General features: G+C 41.4%; 1 protein-coding gene across 1 annotated transcript in view; it reads left to right on the forward strand.

Annotated features, from left to right (window-relative positions):
* SUCLG1 (succinate-CoA ligase alpha subunit) overlaps positions 5593–23000 on the forward strand; it is a 35951-nt gene continuing 18543 nt past the window's right edge. Inside the window, exons 1-3 of the mRNA XM_018055390.1 lie at positions 5593–5749; positions 16097–16200; positions 19894–20010. Of these exons, the coding sequence (XP_017910879.1) occupies positions 5653–5749; positions 16097–16200; positions 19894–20010 (318 nt within the window). The 5' untranslated portion in view covers positions 5593–5652. The remainder of the gene's footprint in view (positions 5750–16096; positions 16201–19893; positions 20011–23000) is intronic.

The following is a 23000-nucleotide window of genomic DNA, read 5'->3' on the forward strand; positions in this document are numbered from 1 at the left end:
CCAGTCTTGCTCTCTTCCCTTTAGCAACAGTTGGTCCCTACAGTATTCTTGCACGGGATATTCAGAATTTCCTTCCTAGAGGACCAAATGTGCAATAGGGCTCAAGCATGGGGGAAAGAAATTATATTTGGAAGCCATTTTTTCAAAAGAAAGATCAAAGCTCTTGACATTTCTGTAAGGGTACAGGAAGCGACTTAGCAGCAGCAGCAGCAGCAGATGAAACCTCCCCTTCAGAGGTGCTATAACCCAAAGAACTGTAATAGGCTTTGGGAAAGGCTCTTTAAGTCAGAAAGTCCTTTGTCCTCATTCTTAGGCAAAGGTAGCTAAGCTAGCAGTGCCAGTTCCTATAACGGGAGAGGGAAAGAGCCGGCCTCTGCTCACATCAGTCAATGATGTTAAGCTGGTTCTTTCTCAAAATTGCGCTGAGTATTCTGCCTCTGTAGCTGTACTTGAGATAAAAATAATCCCCAGCCCTTCTCCCAATTTTCCAAAAGCTGAAGCTATTCTGAGGTTAAGTGTGTCTGATTTATGTCGTACCATCTCCCATAAACAAGGCCAAGAATACAAGCTCCCAATCGTCAACGTTGTTTTATGAAGGGATTAATTATACCTACTGAGGGTTAAGGCTGTCTCATCAGCCCCGAAGACCTAGCCTCTCTTGTTTACAACACAGTTCTCCCTAAGTGTACTTTTATTACAAAGGATAAGGCAGCTATTTTTCCCTTTAAAAGGTAATTTTTTTCCCAGAAAGAAGTGGGTAAAACTGGGCTTAAATAGAATGTTCTGAATGTTTGCATCTCCCTCAGATTTGTATGTTGAAACCCCAAACTCCAATGTGATGTTTTAGGAGGTGGGACTTTTGGGAGGTAATTAGGTCATGAGGGTGATATCTTCTTAAATGGAGTTAGTGCCTTCATAGTGGGAACTCCAGAGAGCTCTCTCACCCTCTTTCTGCCACGTGAGGTTATAAGAAATAAGTGATAGAAAGACAGGTGGAAGGAAGTTTTCTCACTATACAAATTTTTTGTACTTTTGGAATTTTGACCCATGGGGATAAATAACCTATTTTTTAAATGAATAATGATGTCCATTAGATCCAATTTAAAACTTCAATTGTATGCCTCGTTCAAAGCTTCCTCCCCCTTTCAGGTCTGGCATGAACTATGGACCCCCAATCTTCAGCTAGATGGAGTAAGGTCTCTTTCCTTCTCTATTTACTCCTCCCCCCTTCACTCCCTTGCTCTTGGCCTGCAGGGGTGGGGCGCAGTTTGGATAAAATCTCTTTGAATGTGCTGTTTGCGGTTCTTTCCTGATGGTCCACATGCTCTAGGTTTCTGGCTCTTTGTGGATTTTTCAGTAGCTCCTCTCCTCCTTTCCTGACTAGGGAATTCCATCTGGACAGCATCCTGATGTGAGTTTTACGCTCTTTGGCTGAACTCGGGTAATTCCCTCTGCTCCCTCTTGCTCCTGGGGGTGGGGTGGGGGGGGTTCTTCCATGGTCTTTTATCCTAAGGTTCTTTGTTCCTGTAGATCCTTCTTAGGGGGAAGCTCAGCTTTCTTTCCTAACGTCCATTTCACCGATGGGACTATTACGCATTTTGCTGCATCAGATACTTCCCTGCCTGTCAATGAGGGCTGCTCCAGCTGGCCCCCTGTTTGGAATTATCCAATCAGGCATCAGCCGTTAGTCTCTAGGTTGCTGCTGCTGCTAAGTCGCTTCAGTCTTGTCCGACTCTGTGCGACCCCATAGATGGCAGCCCACCAGGCTCCCCGGTCCCTGGGATTCTCCAGGCAAGAACACTGGAGTGGGTTGCCATGTCCTTCTCCAATGCATGAAAGTGAAAAGTGAAAGTGACGTCACTCAGTCGTGTCCGACTCTTAGCGACCCCACGGACTGTAGCCCACCAGGTTCCTCCATCCATGGGATTTTCCAGGCAAGAGTACTGGAGTGGGGTGCCACTGCCTTCTTCGTCTCAACAAAACTCAAGTTTTCCTGAGCATTCTTTGACCAGATCTACTTTAAGGCAATGTGAAGGGGGCATGAATTTCTGCCTTGGATTTAATGTCATATTTTTGTCGGTTTGCTTAGGAGCCCTCTCCCACTAATTTGTCTGGGAGTGGGGAAAAAAACAGGACAAAACAAAACACACATCAAACTGACAACTCATGACTCAGAAGAATTCCCTCACTGAATGAATTCCTGTCTTTTGCTTATTGGAGCTGCTGGACAGTGACAGTGAAAATCCAAAGACAAGTTTGGCCACATCTTACTAAAATCAGGAGAGAGGTAGCCTCTAGGCTCCCCTCCTTAGAATGTGGAGGTACTTATGACTTGTTGCCAAATGAAATGTCCTGTTCCACATCCAGTTACTAATATTAGTAAAAACCTCACAATATTATCCTACCATGTGAAAAAGAAAGTTCCTATTTTTAATAACTACCATTTATTGAAGGTTTACAAGGTACTAAAAACTTTACATACTAATACATTAACTGTTCATACCCCTATGATGAGCTAGGGAGTTTCATCCCCTTCTTGGTGAGAAAACCTGAGACCCAGAGGTCATATAGTCAGTGGCAGAGTTGGAATTTGAATCCAGATCTGTCTGACTCCAAAATCAATCTGCATACAAAGATAAATGGTATAGATCATGTCTAGTGCAGTAGCCTCTTATTAATGAGCTGTGGACTCGAGGTGGTGGTGTAGTTATTAGGAGGGGTTGAAATATCTTTAGGAACATCAACTGCTGTGGGTGAACTCAATAAACAATGTAAATGGTACTTCTCTTACATGTTAAGTCAGTAAATAATGAGTTCTCTCTTTGTGCCTGGCATTGTTCTAGGTGCTGGAGAGACATCAGTTTCAAAAAAAAAAAAAAAAAAAAAACAAACCACCCTTTCTTTGTGGAGATGAAAATTCATTAAAATCACACCAAAGTTATATATTCCATCATCATCATCCATTTTAGTAATTAAATGAAACAAAAATATAAGTATTATTATGTAAAACTTTGCTCTTTAAAATGAGTCTTTATTCTGGACCTATCTGGAAACCACTGGTAATATTTAAATGATAGCAAAGACATGATCGATTAGATGAGGGAGGAATTTGGGGTTCAAATCCAAGCAGGGACTTGTAATATCCGGGTCACAGAGCAAATACTGGGCAATCTCCATGGGTAATCCTACTCCTACTTTATAAGTATCTCTGTGTAAATTATGATGATTACTTAAGTAAGTTAGGGTTATAATTTCATTGATGATAAAGATGAGGACTAACAATCAAGGTCAAAGGCAGAGAGGTGGGTTACTTTATTTCTTGCTAACCCTTGGACTCTAAGACTCTAGGAGGTCCCTGCTAAAGCTCTTACAGAGGAGTGAACGCTTTGTTCAAAGCGTCTCATTTGATCTAGAGCTTCCCTAATGGCTCAGATCCCAAGAAAGGCAATGCCAAAGAATGCTCAAACGACCGCACAATTGCACTCATCTCACATGCTAGTAAAGTAATGCTCAAAATTCTCCAAGCCAGGCTTCAGCAATACGTGAACTGTGAACTTCCAGATGTTCAAGCTGGTTTTTGAAAAGGCAGAGGAACCAGAGATCAAATTGCCAACATTCACTGGATCATGGAAAAAGCAAGAGAGTTCCAGAAAAACATCTATTTCTGCTGTATTGACTATGCCAAAGCCTTTGACTGTGTGGATCACAATAAACTGTGGAAAATTCTGAAAGAGATGGGAAAACCAGACCACCTGACCTGCCTCTTGGAAACATGAATGCAGGTTACGAAGCAACAGTTAGAACTGGACATGGAACAACAGACTGGTTCCAAATAGGAAAAGGAGTACGTCAAGGCTGTCTATTGTCACCCTGCTTATTTAACTTATATGCAGAGCACATCATAGGAAACGCTGGGCTGGAGGAAGCACAAACTGGCATCAAGACTGCTGGGAGAAATATCAATAACCTCAGATATGCAGATGACACTACCCTTATTGCAGAAAGTGAAGAGGAACTAAAAAGCCTCTTGATGAAAGTGAAAGAGGAGAGTGAAAAGTTGGCTTAAAGCTCAACATTCAGAAAACGAAGATGATGGCATCCGGTCCCATCACTTCATGGCAAATAGATGGGGAAACAGTGGAAACAGTGGCAGACTTTATTTTTTGGGCTCCAAAATCACTGCAGATGGTGACTGCAGCCATGAAATTAAAAGATGCTTACTCCTTGGAAGAAAAGTTATGACCAACCTAGATAGCATATTCAAAAGCAGAGACATTACTTTGCCAACAAAGGTCCGTCTAGTCAAGGCTATGGTTTTTCCAGTGGTCATGTATGGATGTGAGAGTTGGACTGTGAAGAAAGCTGAGTGTCGAAGAATTGATGCTTTTGAGCTGTGGTGTTGAAGACTCTTGAGAGTTCCTTGTACTGCAGGGAGATCCAACCAGTCCATCCTAAAGGAGACCAGTCCTGGGTGTTCATTGTAAGGACTGATGCTAAAGCTGAAACTCCAATACTTCGGCCATCTCATGCGAAGAGTTGACTCATTGGAAAAGACTCTGATGCTAGGAGGGATTGGGGGCAGGAGGAGAAGGGGACGACAGAGGATGAGATGGCCGGATGGCATCACCTACTCGATGGACATGAGTTTGAGTAAATTCTGGGAGTTGGTGATGGACAGGGAAGACTGGCGTGCTGCAATTCATTGGGGTCACAAAGAGTCAGACACGACCGAGCGACTGAACTGAACTGAATGGCTGGTAAAGAATCTGCCCACAACGCCGGAGACCCGGGTTTGATCCCTGGGTCGGGAAGATCCGCTGGAGAAGGAAATGCCAGTATTCTTGCCTGGATAATCCCATGGTTTGGGGAGCCTGGCGGGCTACAGTCCATGGGGTCCTAAAGAGTCGAACACGGCCGAGTCACTTAGCTCGACTGAATGACTAACACTCATTTGATCTTTAACTTCAGTCCTCCGGGATCTCCAGGAGAGGCACTCTTTAGGCGTCATAATAGCCTGTTTAACCAAAAGCTTCATATTCCAAGAATATGAAGGTGCTAGGAAGGTAGCGTTTGGTCTTTCTGGTCACATCCTCGTCTTCACTGCACGAGTTCAGATTCATCTTTCCCTTTGGTAACGATGGTCCTCGCAAGGGTAACACCCTCTCCATATGGTAGATGGGGAAATTAAGGAAGTCTGCATCTTGGCCTTGAAAGGGCCTGGAAAGGTTCTGCATTGCTCTTTGCACCTCGTTTCACTGTTTCCTCACTCCTTTTGACACCGTGCCGGTGGCTTTGACTCCCTCTTTTCTCTTTTTCTTCCCTTTTCGCAGGCCCCCACCCAAACTTCCCACAAACTGCGCCCATTGAACTACATTTCCCACAACGCCCCGCGCCGACCGGCATCGGTGGGGTGTCCCCTGAGCTGCCAGTTGTAATTATTGTCGGGCCAAAGCCACGTTTCCGGGGAAAAGCCAAGCTATTGGCCATTTTTCCTTTAAGAAGACTTTTTCTTCTCTACCTGAGAGGACCAATGTTGCGTGAAGAAGCCTCTGTGGAGGGAAATTCATACCGGCGAACTCTCTGGCCACCCGTTTCCTCCTTGCACCTCGGCCCCCGCCAGTTTCCTCGGGGACCTGGGAGTGTCATTGGCGGATGACCGCAGCCCTCGCCGCTGCCCGTGCCGGTGCGACCATGGCCTCTGGCTGCAGCGGCCTCGCCGCTGCCCGCCTCCTGTCCCGCGCCTTCCTCTGTGAGTCCGGCCGGGACTCTGTCCTCCGAGCCTCCGCGAGTTCCTGGCCTCACCTGGCCCGGCGCCGCGGTCCAGGCCGCGGCTGGGCCCTCCGGGGCGGGATCTCGGGGGAGGGCCCAAGCTTGGGACCCCCGGGGACGGAGGAAGCTTTGCTCGATATGTGGGGCGGGGACCTGTTGGTCTGCTGGCGAGTGGGGAAGTAGAGTGACTCAGCCAGGATTCGGGTCTGGGAGCCCTGCAGACGCGGTGTCTGGCTCTTGCACGCCCTTGATTCTCCGGCGATGAGTGGGGGATGGGGGTGGCATCTGGACAAGCTCTTTAGGAAAGTGAGAAGTGATGTGGCCCAGGATGAAGTCTCTGGGAGGGTGAATGGGTTGAGAAGTACGGTCAAGAAATCGGTAGGAAATTGGAGGGTACAGGACGGTCCTATACTTTTAAATTGTCCTTTCCTTAGATTGTAAGGTGAATCTGCAGGAGGATGTATTTAGAGTCAGCACAGCCCAGAAAACTGCAAGCTTAGGGTTGGCTAGGACCTTAACCAACTTAGTTGTAGTGTCTTCACCAGGCTGTGTGAATTCTTCAGTTCCTGAAAACTTAACACCCAAGGTTGCTAATAACGCTGACTGTTGAAAATTCTTACTATGTTCAAAGTCTCTGTGTTTGTTAGATAGGTTGTGTAGGAAAAGACTTTGGAATCAGCCACATCAGAGTTTGAAGTCTGCTTGGTTCTGTACAGTCTAGGTAATAACTCTGGGGGGGGGGTGTTTCTAAATCTGTTTCTCAATTTCTGTTCACATTCCATGAAATCATTACCATATTTTAATCAATCTGAGACAACTGTCACTTGCAAGATGTACTGCTGTTTTGTCTGCCACTAACAGTGGGAAATGATTGTTAATTAAAATTGTGACACACCGTTAGTTGTCAGTCTCATCCTGATTTAAGAAATGTGAAAAAAGAAAAATTGAAAAAAAAAAAGTGCATCCTAAAAATGATGAAGTCCAGGATTCACCGTGCAGAATAAAGGGAACAATTTATATAAAGCACCTTGGATGAAATAGGTACTCAACCAAAGTTAATTTTTTCTATCTCCCTTGTTTCTGCTTTGCTGCTAGTTCTGCTGCTGGTACTGAATATTGGATGAGATGATTCATTTCTTGAGAAAATTACATTTTAAAAGTATACAACAATGATTGTACACTCTGTTGCTACACTTAGCTGCCAGATCACCTGAGGACAAACTTTGGCAAGTAGGAAGAAGTTGGGTTTCTTTGGAAGAGTTTTCTGGAGATTTTTATTACATAATTTAAAGGATAATCAAGGATGTTTTAGGCAGAAAGAAAAAAGGAATTAGTTATACCCATGTCTTTCTTGTTTTTCTGAGTTTCTGAAAAATCCTTGCCTCAGATAGGTTTGCTGTCTTAGGAGCAGAGTCTATAAGAAGAAAGTGTCTGAAAGATTAAGATCTTGAACCCACCCTTAGCAATACTTAACGATCCTGTTCTCACAGAACTTGAGCTTCTTTATTCTTTATTCCTAGACTTCGGGATCCTGAGGTCTTAAGAGGTCATCTAGTTCAGCTTCCTGTTGCTGGCATGGCCTGGAGTTATCCTAGTCATGTGATTACCTTGTCACTAAAGGTCTGAGATCTAAACCAAGGTTATCTTTTATATTAGAGAGGTTACAAATAACAGGGTTGTTATTTCAGCAGTAGGAACCTCTGAATTTCCCACATCTTTTGTCTTGTCATATTCCTCTTACTAGAAAAATCACAGCCACAACAATAGCACCTTGCAAACTTTTATCAAATTATTTAGGCTTTGAGGTTGGTAGTAGAACTAGAGTTACTGTGGAGTTTTGTCCCCTTTATTCTCTTAAGTTTTAATGCACGCTTTGTGCTGAAGGTCATAAGTGTTGCAGTGTTGATTTGAATTAGGAAAAAACTCCAAACGCCTGTTGATGCCTCTGAGAGACCTGTTGAGGGCAGCCTAGAATATTTAGAAATTCTTTAACCAAAAGAACAGTCCTTAGGAAAAGAGAGAAAGAACTCAGTTGAAGTGTGGCGAGAAAATAAAATGAAAAATAAGAAGGATTTCTCCCATGAGAATGCTTAAGGATTTTATTAGCACCCTTGAAATTGAAATAGTGAAAGCTTTCAAGAAGTATAAGGTAGTGCAAAATTGTTTGAAACACAAGCCAGTAGTTCCTATAAATTGGGTCTTTGAGAAGTAAATAGGGAACAAGAGCTAGTATTTTTTTTATCTTTATTGTGGTATAATCAACATAAAACATTATGTTTTAGGTATACAACCTAATGTTTTGATATTTGCATATATTGTAATGTCTGTCTACCGTGATATGTGTCTATCACCATGCATAATTTCCCATTTTTGTTTCTTGTGATGAGAACTTTTTAGCTACTTTCAAATGTGCAATATAGTATTATCAACTGTAGTCACCATGCTGTACATTACATACCCGTAACTTATTTTATAAGTGGAAATTTGTGTCTTTTGACCCCCTTTCCTCACTTGCCCTTTCACCTTCCAGCTCTGGCAACCACCAGTCTGTTTACCTGTGAGCTCAGGTTTTGTGTCTCTGCTTTTTTCTTTAAGATTCCACATGTAAGTGAGATCATCTGGTATTTGTCTTTCTCTGTCTGACTTATTTTACTTTGTGTAATGCCCCCCAGGTCCATGTGTGTTGTCACAAATGGCAAGATTTTCTTTTTTAAGGCTGAATAATATTACATGCTGTGTATCTGTGTGCATATTAACATACAGACCACGTTTTCTTTGTCCACTCTTCTGTCGATGGACACTTAGGTTGTTTCCATATCTTGGTAATTGTAAACAGTACTGCAGTGAATATGGGGCTTCCTTTCAGTTTAGTGGTTTTCGTTTCCTTCAGGTAAATACTTGGTAGTGAAATTGCTGGGTCATATGACAGTTCTGTTTTTAATATTTTGAGGAGCCTCAATGGTGTTTTCCATAGTGTCTGCACCAATAACCTTCCTAGTAAAGGCACACAAGGATTCCCTTTCTCCAGATTCTCATCAACACTTATTATTTCTTGCCTTTTTGGTGATAGCCACTGTAACAGGGGTGAGGTAAAATCTCACTATGGTTTTGATTTGTTTGTTTCCCAGACAATTAGTGATGTTGAACACCTCTTCACGTTACCTGTTTTCCATCTGTATATATTCTTTGGAAAAATGTCTATTCAAGAGCCAGTATTTTTTAACTTCAGAAGTAAGGCGTTTTGATGCCAAAAAGTGAACTGTACAGCCAAACTGGTCCCGTTCCTTTGTTTGGCAAATATGGAAATAAACTCCAGTGTTTCCTCACCAGTATCAGAACGGGTACCGGAGCTCAGGTCTTCTGACTCTGCAGCAGCCTTTCTAGTACATGAATGCTGGGTGATACACTGAGCCTCCTTTTTTGAAGTTCTGATTTTTCTTTTTCTTTGGCAACCTCACTGGTTTGTTGAGAAGGTTACTTCTCTACTTAGAGGTGTCATCTGCCTTTTCCATGTGTTTGCCAAATTGTACAGTCCTGTTTTGGGAATTGGGAAGATATTTAGAAGTATAGTTTGGAAAAGGGGACCCTCAACAGTGCTGTTTCTGAACTAGTACCTGTTGTCATTGCATCTAAGAACCAAATCTTTATTTCAGAAATACAGTATCGCCTTGATCTAAATGTATCAGTGTAGCCATGAGAAGGTGACTTGATTATCTGACCTCAAACTTGTTTTTCCATAAAACTTAGTTGAGGATATTAAAAGTAATTTCTCCAAATATAGGGGAAGGCAGGCATTTTGTTGCCATAAATCCACATTTTTTAATATATTAATAACATTCCTAAAATTGGGATGTCTTATAATTGATGGTATCTTACAGTAAATTGGCAGCATTTTCTTCACATTAGTTCTTAATAGCACTTCTTAAAATTGGTAGTGTTTTAGATTTGATGAAATATACTTAGAGCCTATTATACTTCATCTGTAAGTAAATACTAAATGAATATATAATTTCACATCTGAATAGTAGATTGGAGTTTAGAAGTAAGTGGCTGCTGAGCTACTCTGCTATACTTTAAGGCCCTATAGGTAGGGACCCCAATAGTCTGCATATTATAGATGCATAATACATGTGATTAGTAAGTGTACATTTGTTAAAATCAGGAATACATACCTGAATAAATGAGCGAGCAACAAGAGCATAGTTTGAGAGAGCAGTTGGAGTGGGAGTATTTTCATGAATAGGCTCAGGCTACTGGTTAGGAGCGCAGTACTGGTCACATAGCACCATCCGTGGTCTTAGTCCCATGTGGGCAGCTGCTTTTGGCCACACTTGCATCTACACCACAGCCATCTTGTGGATGGCGTGGTCATTCTGGTGGGGAGAGGATTTGCATGTGGCTGGCTGATACACATTTTTTTCAGATTACTTAGTCTCTTCCGTTCATAGCCTTTATTACAGTTGGCACTGTTGGGGTTTTGTGTTTCTTTGTTTAATGTTTATATCGGAAGCTTCATGAGGGCCTCAGTCTATCTTGTTACCTCTGAATCTCTAGTATCTGGGAGAGAGCCTGGCACAATGAATATCTCAAAGCAGTCTGGTCTTTTCATTCTCTGTCAGTAATAAATAGCCAGTAGTGAAATCACACTTTCTCTACCCTAGTTATTATGCTGCGTGCTCTCTATATTAGAAAAGTAAAGAAAGTGAAGTCGCTCAGTCGTGTCCGACTCTTTGTGACCCCATGGACAGTAGCCTGCACCAGGCTTCTCTGTCCATGGGATTTTGTAGGCAAGAATACTGGATTGGGTTGCCATTTCCTTCTCCAGGGAATCTCCCCAACCCAGGGATCGAACCCAGGTCTCCTGCATTGTAGACAGACGCTTTACTGTCTGAGCCACCAGGAAAGTCCTCTCTATATATTATTATCTCATCTAATTCTTATGTTGCCTGTGAGGTGTATAATATTATCTCCATTTTTACAGTGTGGCTGCATCTTTAAAAATATTTCAGATGGTAAAAATTTACCAGTACATGTCTTCCTACTGAATGTTTTACATAGACATGGATTAGTATATTTACATATAAGTATATATAGGTTATACATGAGAATGTAAAACCCTTCTGACTTATTTGATTTTAAAATATGAATTGTATGTTCTCTCTTTTTAGGAAATGATTGGCCTTTGTGCTTATGTAGGATGTGAGCCCAGTTTAGGGAGGACTAGGCACTTTACTACCCAGCTTATAGGCGTCATCTCCCATCAGCATCCCAGCCTCGTGAGCAGCTGTTTTTCCACTTACAGAAGGGAAGACTGAGGCCAGGGCAGATCAAAAGACCTGCCTCAGGTCACCGGGTTGGTGAGCGGCAGACCGTAAATTCAAACCCAGGCCTGTCTGATTCCTGGCTGTGCTTTCAGCTGCTTTGAGAGGCAGTCCCAAGGTTAGGTTGGCCCATTTCTGAGAACCTGGAGAGAAGGTGACCCCACCACATTCCCTGGAGATGTCCCAAGGCCTTCACCACTGGAAAATTCTGCCTGGTGGCTGACTTTAGGCCTTCCTGCTGCCCTAATATTTAATGAAAAATACTCACTTCCATAACATTAGTTGAGTCATTATCTTCTCATAGGTTGATTTATGATTTGTCTGTCACCAGTTGTGTTTGTTTATGGCCTTTGTCCATTTTTCTGCTGGGCTTTTGTTCCCTCCTTCCTGTTGGCCCCTGGGTTGCTCAGGTTGCTATGATCTTCCTCCTTGCCTGTCACATGTTATGAAGCCACGCTCCTGGTGGGTTGTTGCCTTTAACTCTGCCTGCGCTATGTTTTGCTTAGGTTTTTTCTCTTCTCCTGTAGTGGAATAGTCAGTTTGTATTACATTACTGCTTCCTGTACTTCATTTGTTAAAAACAAAAGAGAACTGGTTAGCATGGAATTTGTACTCGATTGTAACAGCATTGAGGACGGCTAGTAGTATTTAGGACTGGATTTTTTTATACAAATTATTGGGAAACCAATGATCTTTGCATGTACAAAAATAGATACAGGATTTCCCCCCCTCTTTTCCTGGTAATGGATTGACATTTTTCTAGTTCACACAAAAAGAGATGGAACTTTTGATATTTAGTTCTTTATGTGTTTCTTTTCATAGATCCCATCTCTTGTCCTGAAATTCGAACATTCCCTGTACATGTGCTTTGTACAGCCCTGTACCATATGCCATGGGAGATGCCAGGTACAAGACATGGTCCTTATACTCATGGAATTTACAGTTAGAAGTTTTGAAGATATTTAGATGACACTGAAAGGAACTTGTGTGTGTGCTCAGTCACTCGGTCGGGTCTGACTCAGTCATGTTTGACTCAGTCGTGTCTGATTCTTTGCGATCCAGGGATTGTAGCCTGTCAGGCTCCTCTGTCAATGGAGTTTTCCAGGCAAGAATACTGGAGTGGCTTGCCATTTCCTACTCCAGGGGATCTTCCTGACTCAGAATTTGAACCCGCATCTCCTGTTTCTCCTGCATTGGCAGGCAGATTCTTTACCACTGTGCTACCTGGGAAGCCCCAAAAGAAACGTAGCCAGAAATAATTTTGCTTAGAAATAATGCGGTAAAGGAAGTAACAAAGTGTGTGCACCCTTTAGCCTGCAGGTGTGGTGCTTATAATTAGACACCACAGGAAAGCATTTCGTTTCCATTCTTCTTAATCTCAGATCCCCTCCAGACACCCCACTGTATTCACAAGTCACAAATGTCATGTGAAAATTCAGATTCCTCACCACATAACATTTTATTTAAATGTGAACTTACATGAATCAATGCATGTGAAATTCTTAGGAGAATGAGTACATTGACTCATCGAAAGGTGAGAAATACTTGTCAGACAGTTTGACTAAAGTATGCCCTATGTTCTAGATTTATTTTTAGGAAATAGGGTACTCTATTATAGAGATCAGGTTTGTATTTAAAACCAAAATATGATTAGGCCTCTTGAAGCAATGGACAGACCATTAAAGACAGCAGAAATAGAATAAGCTTTTTTTTTTTTTAATGTCATTATTTAGGACATTTGATTGAGGATTTGGATGGAGAAGAAATCAAGTAGGGAAAGAAAATGACCAGTCTAACAGGTTTAATGTTTCTAGCAGCTAGTAGCTTGCACTCTGTACCAGTCCAAATTAGAGAACTGTGGAATTGTTGGGAGGAAAGGTGAAGAGGTATAGTAGTGGTGAGGAAAAGGAGAAGCTGCTTTCCTTGGGGAGTCTGCAGCCTGTGATTCCGAGCTTGGATTGTCTATGGTGGGGAAGAATTAGGAAAATGACATTGTTGTTGTTCAGTCCCTAAGTCATGTCTGACTCTTTTGCGATCCCATGGACTGTAGCCTGCCAGGATCATCTGTCCATGGGATTTCCCAGGTAAGAATACTGGAGTGGGTTCTCCAGGTTTCTTTCTCCAAGGAAAATGGCGTATGCAACTTAAAATTTGGTGAGATTTACTAGGAATATAAGTATATTTTGCATTATGTCCATCTGAATGCAAACAAATGGCAAAAGCAGAAGAATTTCCTTGATTCTCTGATGTCACCAGTGGCAAGATTTATCATTGATTTGATTATGATTCTGCCTTAAATATAGAGCCGCCTGTCTTTACCTGTGTTATAGTGGCTTGGGGTGGTGGAAGTCTGGGGTCCTCCTTACAACTGTGGCAGTTGGGTGAGTGTGACTGGTGTAAAGGGCCAGCGAAGAGGGCAGATTCGTTTTCTGTTTTCTCAAATTAAAAAGGCATTTTTAATGATTATGGAACATCATGGCTTGTTGGGCAACACAAGGTTTTCCTTTGAGTTTCATAAATGCTTGATTATTCTTGCTTCCTCTCGTTTCAGTATGAGTGATACCTTGTCTGGCATTGTACAGGTTTCTTGTTGGGGCAGATTGTGGTCAGAATTTCATTTCCTTCTCTTTGAACATGTATTTTGGGGTTGGCTCAAAGGTGACGATAGTCTGTTGGTTCCAGCTTACCTGAAGCCTTAGTATCAGCTCATGCAGTGGAAGGGGAGAGTTCATGTACCCACATGTACATGATAGATCTCCCAAGATCCACTTCTCTAGATGCTGTAGAATGGTAGGGTCATCACATAGGCTAAGCAGTACTACAGGGCTCCAAGGTTATCTGGGAGGTGAGCTGCTGTTCATCACACTTGCAGATGTAGTTTTTATAAGCACCAGTTTTTATAAGCACTGGTGATGTGAATTCTTGGGCTCCATAAAGCTGATCTTAGAGATTTGGAGTAGAAGAAGAAGTAGGAGAGGGTAGTGATCGGAGTTGTACTGATACTGAAGCCATGCTTTACAAATGTAGGCCGACCTGTCCTTTCTCAGGGTGACAGGGCCACTCCTGCCCCATGGAAGGAGAAGTGCACTGCCTTTGTTAAGGTGGAGTGTAAGAGTACTTGTGGAGGACAAAACTGTACCTTCAGAAAGCAAGTGTGGGCTCCAGATATCCTCATCTTATTTGTTCTTGGAATCAGATCTTGTACTTTTCCTCACTGAAAACTCCTGACAGATGGGCTGTGTGTTGAATATTTCAGGAGTGGGAGGGACTGTTGGGGCAAGTTCTGCCAGGCATAGCAGAGGGGAGGAAAGCTCTTCTATGAGTTCTGTGGTTTTGCATCTCCAGCTGGGAGAACCAAGGGCAAGCACTGGTGAGAGTGGGCTCTCAGGCCACAGTTCCTGTTTACTGTCCCGGGTTCAGGTGCTTAGCTATGCTCACTGGGCCAGGACTGACCCTCATCACTCCCTCGGGGCCCCTAGTCTAGTCCAAGAATGCAGCTCATCTGTGTGCACACAGAATACTTCTCTCCGGGTTGGTCAGGGCGAATTCCAGGCCTCTCTCTTCCCTCGAGATACAGGGGACTCCAAAATTCAGTTGTTGAAAGCTGAGGTAAGTATGGGCTTCCCACTTGGCTCAGTGGTAAAGAATCTGCCTGCCAATGCAGGAGACACAGGTTTGATCCCTGGGTCAGGAAGATCCTCTGAAGGAGGGCATGGTAACCCACTCCAGTATTCTTGCCTGGGAAATCCCTCTGACAGAGGAGCCTGGTGGGCTACATGTGAGGTCAGTGAAGATGAATCAAGGGCTGCTCAAAGGGCCAGAAGCAGATCAGTTGTGAAGTCTGAGGGCTTAGGAGGATGTGAGCTGTGATTCAGGACAAAAAGCGGTGAGTGGACTCTGGACAAATTTTATGATGAGATAGATGTCCTTTTCTAGACCTGACTTTCATGGGCTACCTCAGTGGTAGGGGCTAGCTATTCAAAAGGGCCAAGGTGGACCACGGAGACAGAATTTCGGGGCTCTGATGGGGATTTAGAAGATAGCCCACAGTTTTTAATTTGTCTGTGCTCTGCTTCCTACTGATTTTTGAAATACAGGGAGCTGGCTCTGGGAGCTACTTAAGTTTCTCAGTTTCACTGAGGTGTAATTAACTCCGGTGTTTTTTACATGTTTCTCCCTCATCTCCTTTTCCTATTTATTTAATTTTCCCGATTTCTTTTAGATGTGAAGTCTTGAATCTTACATCAGAAGAGACCAAATTTAAGTAATTTTTGGATTATGTTTTAGACACATTTTATTCTATGGAAGTGAAAGTCGCTCAGTCGTGTCCGACTCTTTGCGACCCCATGAACTATACAATCCATGGAATTCTCCAGGCCAGGATACTGGAGTGGGTAACCTTTCCCTTCTCCAGGGTTCTTCCCAACCCAGGGATCGAACCCAAGTCTCCTGCATTGCAGGTTTCTTTACCAGCTGAGCCACAAGGGAAGCCCTTATTCTATGACTTAACATTTAATGTTAATATTATTACCAGGGAATGAGTTGCAGAGTAGTTCTTAGTGGTTCTGACAAAGCTGGCCTGTTAGCTCATCTTTTGTTTAGAGATGTTGGGCTTAAAAATGGTGGGTCAAATAGGGAAAGCATATGGCTGTTTAGTAAAGAGTATTAGAGTGATACCTCATTTTTAATTTGAGCTATTTATCTGAGCACCAGATTTCTTTCTGAGGAATAAAAATTATAAACTTAACCTCTCCTTTCTTCATTGAGAAAAAGCTACAAGATTGGGGTTCTCAGTAGAAAGGGGATTCTGAAGAACAGTGTCTCTTTTTTGTTTCTTTAATCAATTTTTATATTTAATATGTCTTATTTAAAAAGTGACATTGAAAGCTGCCACCATCATGTGATAGCTTCCTCTTTAGAGGATTTTTTTTTTTGTCACTAGGTTAAGTCCGTAGTCCAAAAGTTTGGAAAAAATTGTAATGTGTCATATTTTCTTTACTTCTCAGTGCAACAGAATGGAATTCGGCATTGCTCTTATGCAACTTCCCGGAAGCATCTCTATGTTGATAGAAATACGAAGATTATTTGCCAGGGTTTCACTGGTAAGCAGGTACGTGTATCAAGATTTTTGTTTTTTTAAATGTATATTAGAGATACAGAAACATTGAAGTATTGTCCGTTTTTTTTTTTTTAATATCACAAAAGTCATAATACATGTTTGTAGCAGAAAGGGGTTCACTACAGCAGTGGGGTTGTATCTCAGGAGGGGATTAGGTGCTATAATCAGGTAAAAATTGTATTTGTTACCTCGAAAATCCCTCCCTAGGAGTATAGTATTTTGTTGGAAACCCACATGTTTTCTTTCAGCAAGTATAACACAACTGATTTTTCTCCAGCTTTGGAACAGGTCACTGTTTCTTTAATTAAGCACTCAGTAAGGTAGATAGACATGATCTTGAGCAAACTCCGGGAGATAGTGGCGGACAGGGAAGCCAGGCATGCTATAGTCCATGGGTCACAAAGAGTCAGACATAACTTAGTGACTAAACAGCAACAACAAGGTAGATGGCTTGTGTTTAGGCCTTGCTGCCTCCCTATCCTCTGCATACATCTTAGAATTTGCGTAAGTTTAAATATATCTGTGATGTGATTCCACAGTAAAGTGCGACCTAAGACTCTCCTTTCCCTCCTTCCTGCCATTCTACTCCCCTGGAAGTCTTTCTGATAACAAGTTAACATGTATCCTTCTAGATACTCTTCTTACTCATACAAAACACTACATAATAGGCGTTCTACAAAGTTTATTCTATAGGCTGTGCTCTCTTTCTCTGGGTATATGTGTATATATATATTGAAAATGTATTATACAGTATGTAATATATGTCATACATATATGTCTGTTAAATAAGTTCCTGAAAGTAAAATTGGGTGTCAGAGGTTCTGTGTATTTAAAATTCTAGCAGCTGCTACCAAGTTGCCTTTAAAACATTTGTACACATTGCTAGTTCTACTGCAGTAGATGCACAGGTGTTTTTTTTAATATGAAGGAATGCTAGCAAATTTATTAGAGGATAATCCCTAACCTTAACCCAAAGTGTCTCTTCCTTGGTTATTAAGGGAGACATGGCAGAATAAAAGTGATGAATGATTTTTGTGTAATTTAAAGTTAATGATTTTTCTGTGATTAAAAGAACTATATATTCATTCTGCAATATTTTGGTGATCTGGCATTGGCAAGTTTATTCTGTAAAGACCAGATTGTAAACATTTTAGGCTTAGTAGGCCATGCAGTCTCTGTTACAACTACTCCATAGCATTGGAACAGCAAAAGCAGCCACAGATAATACGTCAGTGAGTGGACAAACTTAATTCACGAAACAAGTGGCTGGCCAGATCCCTCAGGCCACACTTTACCAACTCCTGATCTAGAGGAGGATACTCAAATATCCAAACTTTTATAACTTTTTTTTAAAGTACTTAAGAATTGCTTTAAACTTATTTCTCTTTTTTTAAAAATGAATTTTGATTAGAAGTTGTTTCATGTGAAATGTCATTCTGCTTTTTGACTTTTCTGGGCACAGAAATGTGAATTGCAGTGGACTTCTTTTTCTCCCATTCTTCTATTATTTTAAAAAAATAGCCATTGCCAATGAATAAACACCCAAAACCTTGAAATTTTGTTCATAGATAAAATTGGTTCACTTATTCTGAAAGCTGTGTATTTTATGAATACCACTTCCACATACATACCTTCTAAAGAAAGTTGATGCTTCATGCTGATGAAGTACAGTTTATCATTCTTCTGCCAATTAAAATCATATTCAGTCCCTTTGGGGATATGTATTAGTTTTATTGGCATATAATTAAATGTTTGATTAACCCAAATTCTACACATAAATTTATTGTATAGAATGTTGTTTTTCTATTTGCTAAGCTTTATATGACCCTTTGACATTTTACGTGGAGGAGGGCATGGCAACCATCTCCAGTATTCTTGCCGGGAGAATCCCCATGGACGGAGGAGCCTAGTGGGCTACAGTCCATGGTGTTGCAAGTTGCAAAGAGTTGGACACGGCTGAGTGACTAAACAGAGCACATGACGTTTTAACGTCTGCCCTTTTTTAAAGAACCATTGTCTGCTATAAGCACTGTTTGCAACTGTCTCTGCTTCTTAAATTAGATGATGGTTTACCTAAATATTGAAATCCAAGGTTGGTTTCAGTGTCTTAGATACTGGCAAATTCATTGTTTCTCATTCACTGGAAGCCTTAATTGTCTATTTGTTGGTTAAGTTTCTGCTTCTAGAGAATGATGAAGTCTGAAATTTAGAGTTTATCTCCATAGAAAAGGTAAATTTTGTCTCATTAGTTCTTTTTTTTCTACTGTGCACGTTGTTGCACGTATGAATGAGGAGTATTTGTATTTCAGAGCAGATTCTAACCATGCCGTTTTCCCAAGGGGTGATATTTCTTGTACTGGCTGTTATGAGTGACTAAAACTATTCTTATTTTAACCATACACTGGATGGTAATAATGAGAAAACTAACGGAAACAAGGACATTAATAGGAAATGTCATCCCTGTTCAGCACTACATTAGGACTAAAAAGTGTGACCGTTTAAATTTATTTAGCAGTGTAGTAGTCTAGCACAGTGCTTCTTTAACTGTCTGGAATGAAGGACCAGTTTGGGTGTGTGTTTTTATTTACACTCTATTGCAGAGCAGTACTTTTTACAAAATACAGTAAGTCATAGCAGTGTCATACTGCTATAAAAATTTGCAGACATTTTCACTTATTTTTTTAATTAGATTTTTCTTGTTTTTTTCTTTCTCCTTTTTTTGTCATTTTTTCCCCCCTCTTTTTGCATGTACCTCACTGCACACCCATAAGAGTCTCTAGATAACACTTTGAATGGTACTGCTTTAACGAGAGCACTGCCCTGTGGTCCTTTATAAAACTCCATCATCGACTGGATAAGTCAGTTAATGTGCTTGGGATTAGGTTTCCTGTTTTGAAGAATGAAGACTTTGAAATCAGGAAATTTCTGAAGTCCCTCTTAAAGCCCCAATTTTTATGCTTTTAACAGAACTTGAGTAGTTGACTCAGCATTTTTTGGTCCTCATAGAATGACCACGTAGATCCATTTGGTTTTCAACAACTATTTACTGAGTGCCTACTGTATGTAACTGCTTTGGGTGCCATTTCTCAGTGAACAAAGTAGATAGAAATCACTGCCTTTATGGAGTGGTAAGTAGAAGGGGGGGGATATGAGGACATCAGGGGTTGAGGAGCAGTGAGAAGGAGGTGTTCTTTTCAGATCAACACCAGGGAGTTTCTGATCACCAGCTAAATTTGAAAACAGAGTGAAAAGAGACCTCCTATAAAAAAACACACACATACACAAAACAGTGATTTTGGCTCTGCAGAGACCTGTTTTGCTTCAAGGTTGAAAGCTGTGTTCAGAAAGTTGAGGATGCTTGGAAATATGGCTGTTCCTACCCTGTGGCTCAGTGGTAAAGAATCTTCCCAGTGTAGGAGATGTGGGTTCGATCCCTGGATTGTGAAGATCCTGGAGAAGGGGATGATACGTATTCTTGCCTAGGAAATTCCATGGACAGAGGAGCCTGGTTGTGCTACAGTCCATGGGGTTGCAAAAGAGCTGGACACAACCTAGCAACTGACTGAACAACAACAACAAACAGCAGATACTTAACATATTTGTTTTTCTTTTCCAAGTTGCTGAAGATTGCCTTTCGGCTCCCCAGCCAGCCTTTCTCACTAGTCTTGTGCTTTTCCTTCTCAGGGCACCTTTCACAGCCAGCAGGCACTGGAATATGGCACAAAACTAGTTGGAGGAACGACTCCAGGGAAAGGAGGCAAGACGCACCTGGGCTTACCAGTCTTTAACACTGTGAAGGAGGTAATTGATGGTGTCTGAGTTTGGCAAGAAGAAAAAACCAAGGGAAGAGTTAGCACACCTTGGCTCAAGGTCTTAACTGTGCCCCTTTTGGAAGAGTCACTTGCCTTCTAAAATTCCAGCAACCTTGAGAAGTTTGAACCATGGTAAAAACGAGTGGGTTCACTTTAGTCACGTAGGCTCAGGATGTCCTCTCCGCAGCCTGGGTCACTTTTGCTTATAGGCATACATCAGTTCTTCAGGGAAGAAGTGCCGTGGCTTGGCTTCTATTTGGCTTATTTTTCTTTCCTTACCGTTTCTTCTTCTGGGCTGTTAGAAGTGTGCATGTCAGCATCCATGCTGGACCCTATCTCTCAGTGTTAGTGGGAGCTTTGCCAGGCACTGTGCCGGGTGCTTCATCTTCAGGGCCTCATTCAAGCCTCACCACAAGCCCCCAAGTAGGGGCTGTTATCATCCCTATGTTAAAGACAAGGGTATGGCAGTTACAGAGGTTGAGGGTCCTGTACATAGTCTCACAGCTGATCAGTGGCAGACTTAACCTGGCTCAGAGTAAGTAAGTAGTGGGTGGTGTTCCTGTGTGGAATAGAGTCCAACGGGCAACTCACAGAGGCCTGGTCTCTTCCTCAGCTTGCTGATTTCTCAATACTTTTAGAATGACATTAAGCTAAACTTTCTTTATTACAAGGCTAATAAGTGCTTATGGCACAAAGTCAGATGATATGAAGGTATGTACAGTTAAGTTTTATATGGTGTTTTCCACTTCTTGGATTTTGCCTTCATAGAGAACTTATTTCAGCTCAGTGTATACTCTTTCATTCTCTTTCTACACTTACATGAATATATACAAAAGTAATAGTATTATGAAAGAAGCCATAGTATATATTCTTGGCTATTTAATTTTTAAAAAATCAAAGAAATAAACTTAGTACTTTGGATTGATGTATTGAGGTTAAAAAATAAAAATGTAGCACTCCCCTTCTTTTTAAATATACTTTTAAGGCATGTTTTGAAGACTTTCATTTTTTTTAAAGTACAAATTTATAGATTTACTCTCTTTTTGGAATACTAACTGAGGTACTTTGAATTTTTAATGTAAATTAAGATAAAGGATAAAACAAATATTCAAATTTGGAATTTTACTTTAAACTTGAAAATAGGGTATTTATATATGTGTATGTGTGTTTTGAGTGTATCATATTTTAGAGTAAAAAATTCATAAATTCTGTAGAATAATCATTTAAAGTTTTGCTTTGCATTTTTTAAAACTTCCTAGTTAAATTTGACTTTTGTCATGAGCCTTTTTTTTGCTTTCCTTTTAAAAAAAGTTTTTGTTCCTAGCAGTTTATTTATTATTCATTTGATACAAATAGATATGGCTTTTGGAAGACAATGTAAGTTCTTTGACAGATGCTGTTTATTTCTCACCTGTTCTGCTCTTACAAAGAGATTTCTGAGTAATGGTTACCTTTCATGTAGTATTACTTGCGGACACAGACCCTGTGGTCATAGTCCAGCTTCTGAAAGTCTTTGTATCCTTAAGAGGTAGGAACCCATGGGATATATTTTCCATAAAATACCTGCACATCTATGATGTCATTTCTGTTGGTTCCAACCTAGTTTTTTCCTTTGGTCCCCACTTCCCTGTTATCATCTTGAACATAGCTTTTAAAACATTGATTTCAATTATTTTTAACCCTCAGTAAGTCGGCATGCTTTGACTTGTTCATCTGTCACTGTCAAGATGCCTCTCTTTATTAGGGATGCGGTAGAGAAAGCTCCTCGGCCTCTGGGAACATGGGCAGTCAGTTTGGGATGATTCTCAAAGACACTATCTGTTACTTCTGCCCCTTCCAGCTGTACCTGTACATTCTGTAACTTGGTATTTGTATCCATTTAAAATCTCATGGCACCGCCTTCTAAAATGTTTTGATTTATATCTTAATTAAGCTACATTTTGACATTTATAGGGAGGTAGCCTGCTGTAGCTGAAAAGAACTGACGCTGTGGAATCAGACCTACTTAGGTTTGAATCTTGGCTTTGTCACTTCCGAGCTCTGTGACCTCATGCAAGTTATTTAATATTTCTTGGCCTCTACATCTTGATTTGTAGATGGGGTAGTAAGCAGGCAGGGTTACATAGTCTTTCTCAGGGCCTCTCACAAAATAGGTGCTGCCTCTCTTGGAGAGTCAGAGACACTGACCGTCTCTGTCTTCAAGGAGCTTCCGTTATAGGAGAAGAGCCACGGCCACATGTGCAAGTGGGTGGAAGGCTACATCTGTATTGATACAAGTACAAAATATATAGAAGATCACAGAGAGAACGGTGGTCACATTGGTGGTCTTTGAGTGCCTTGCATTGTGAGGGGCGAGGTAGCGTATACTCTTAACCTTATGTGACCGATTCTTGTTCTGTGGCTATTTATGCATGTGTATTTTAGTTTATTTCTAGTCAGCATGCATTAGAGTAAAAATTGGCAGCTGGGAATAAAACCACTTCATTTTGCTTCCTCTTGATAATATTTATTCTTTGATCTATTTTTATTTTTTTAATTAAAAAAACTTTATCTGTTTTGGCTGCATTGGGTCTTAGTCGCAGCCTGCGGACTCCGTGGTTTTGGTGCATGGGCTCAGAGGTGCAACATATGGGCTTAGTTCTAGCCCCGTGGCATGTGTGATCTTAGTTCTCTGACCAGGGATTGAACCCGAGTCCCCTGCATTGGAAGGCAGATTCTTAACCACCATAGGAGTTCCATGGTTTGATAATATTTTTAAAAACATGTTTGAGAGCTGAGTTCCGAGGTTTGGGGCTCACTAGTCCTTTTCTCCTGAGGAGATGCAGGGCCTTTCGTACTGAATAAGTGCCTTGCAGAAGAACAGAAATAAGCGTGGCCCGGGAATGAGGGGACCTGAACGCCAGTCAGTGCTTTCATGTGTGCTGACACGCTGTCACATCGCCTGAAGGAAGGGGAGGTCACAGAACCTTCCATTTTCAA

The sequence above is a fragment of the Capra hircus genome, chromosome 11 (genome assembly GCF_001704415.2).
Source record: "Capra hircus breed San Clemente chromosome 11, ASM170441v1, whole genome shotgun sequence".
Taxonomy (NCBI): Eukaryota; Metazoa; Chordata; class Mammalia; order Artiodactyla; family Bovidae; genus Capra; species Capra hircus.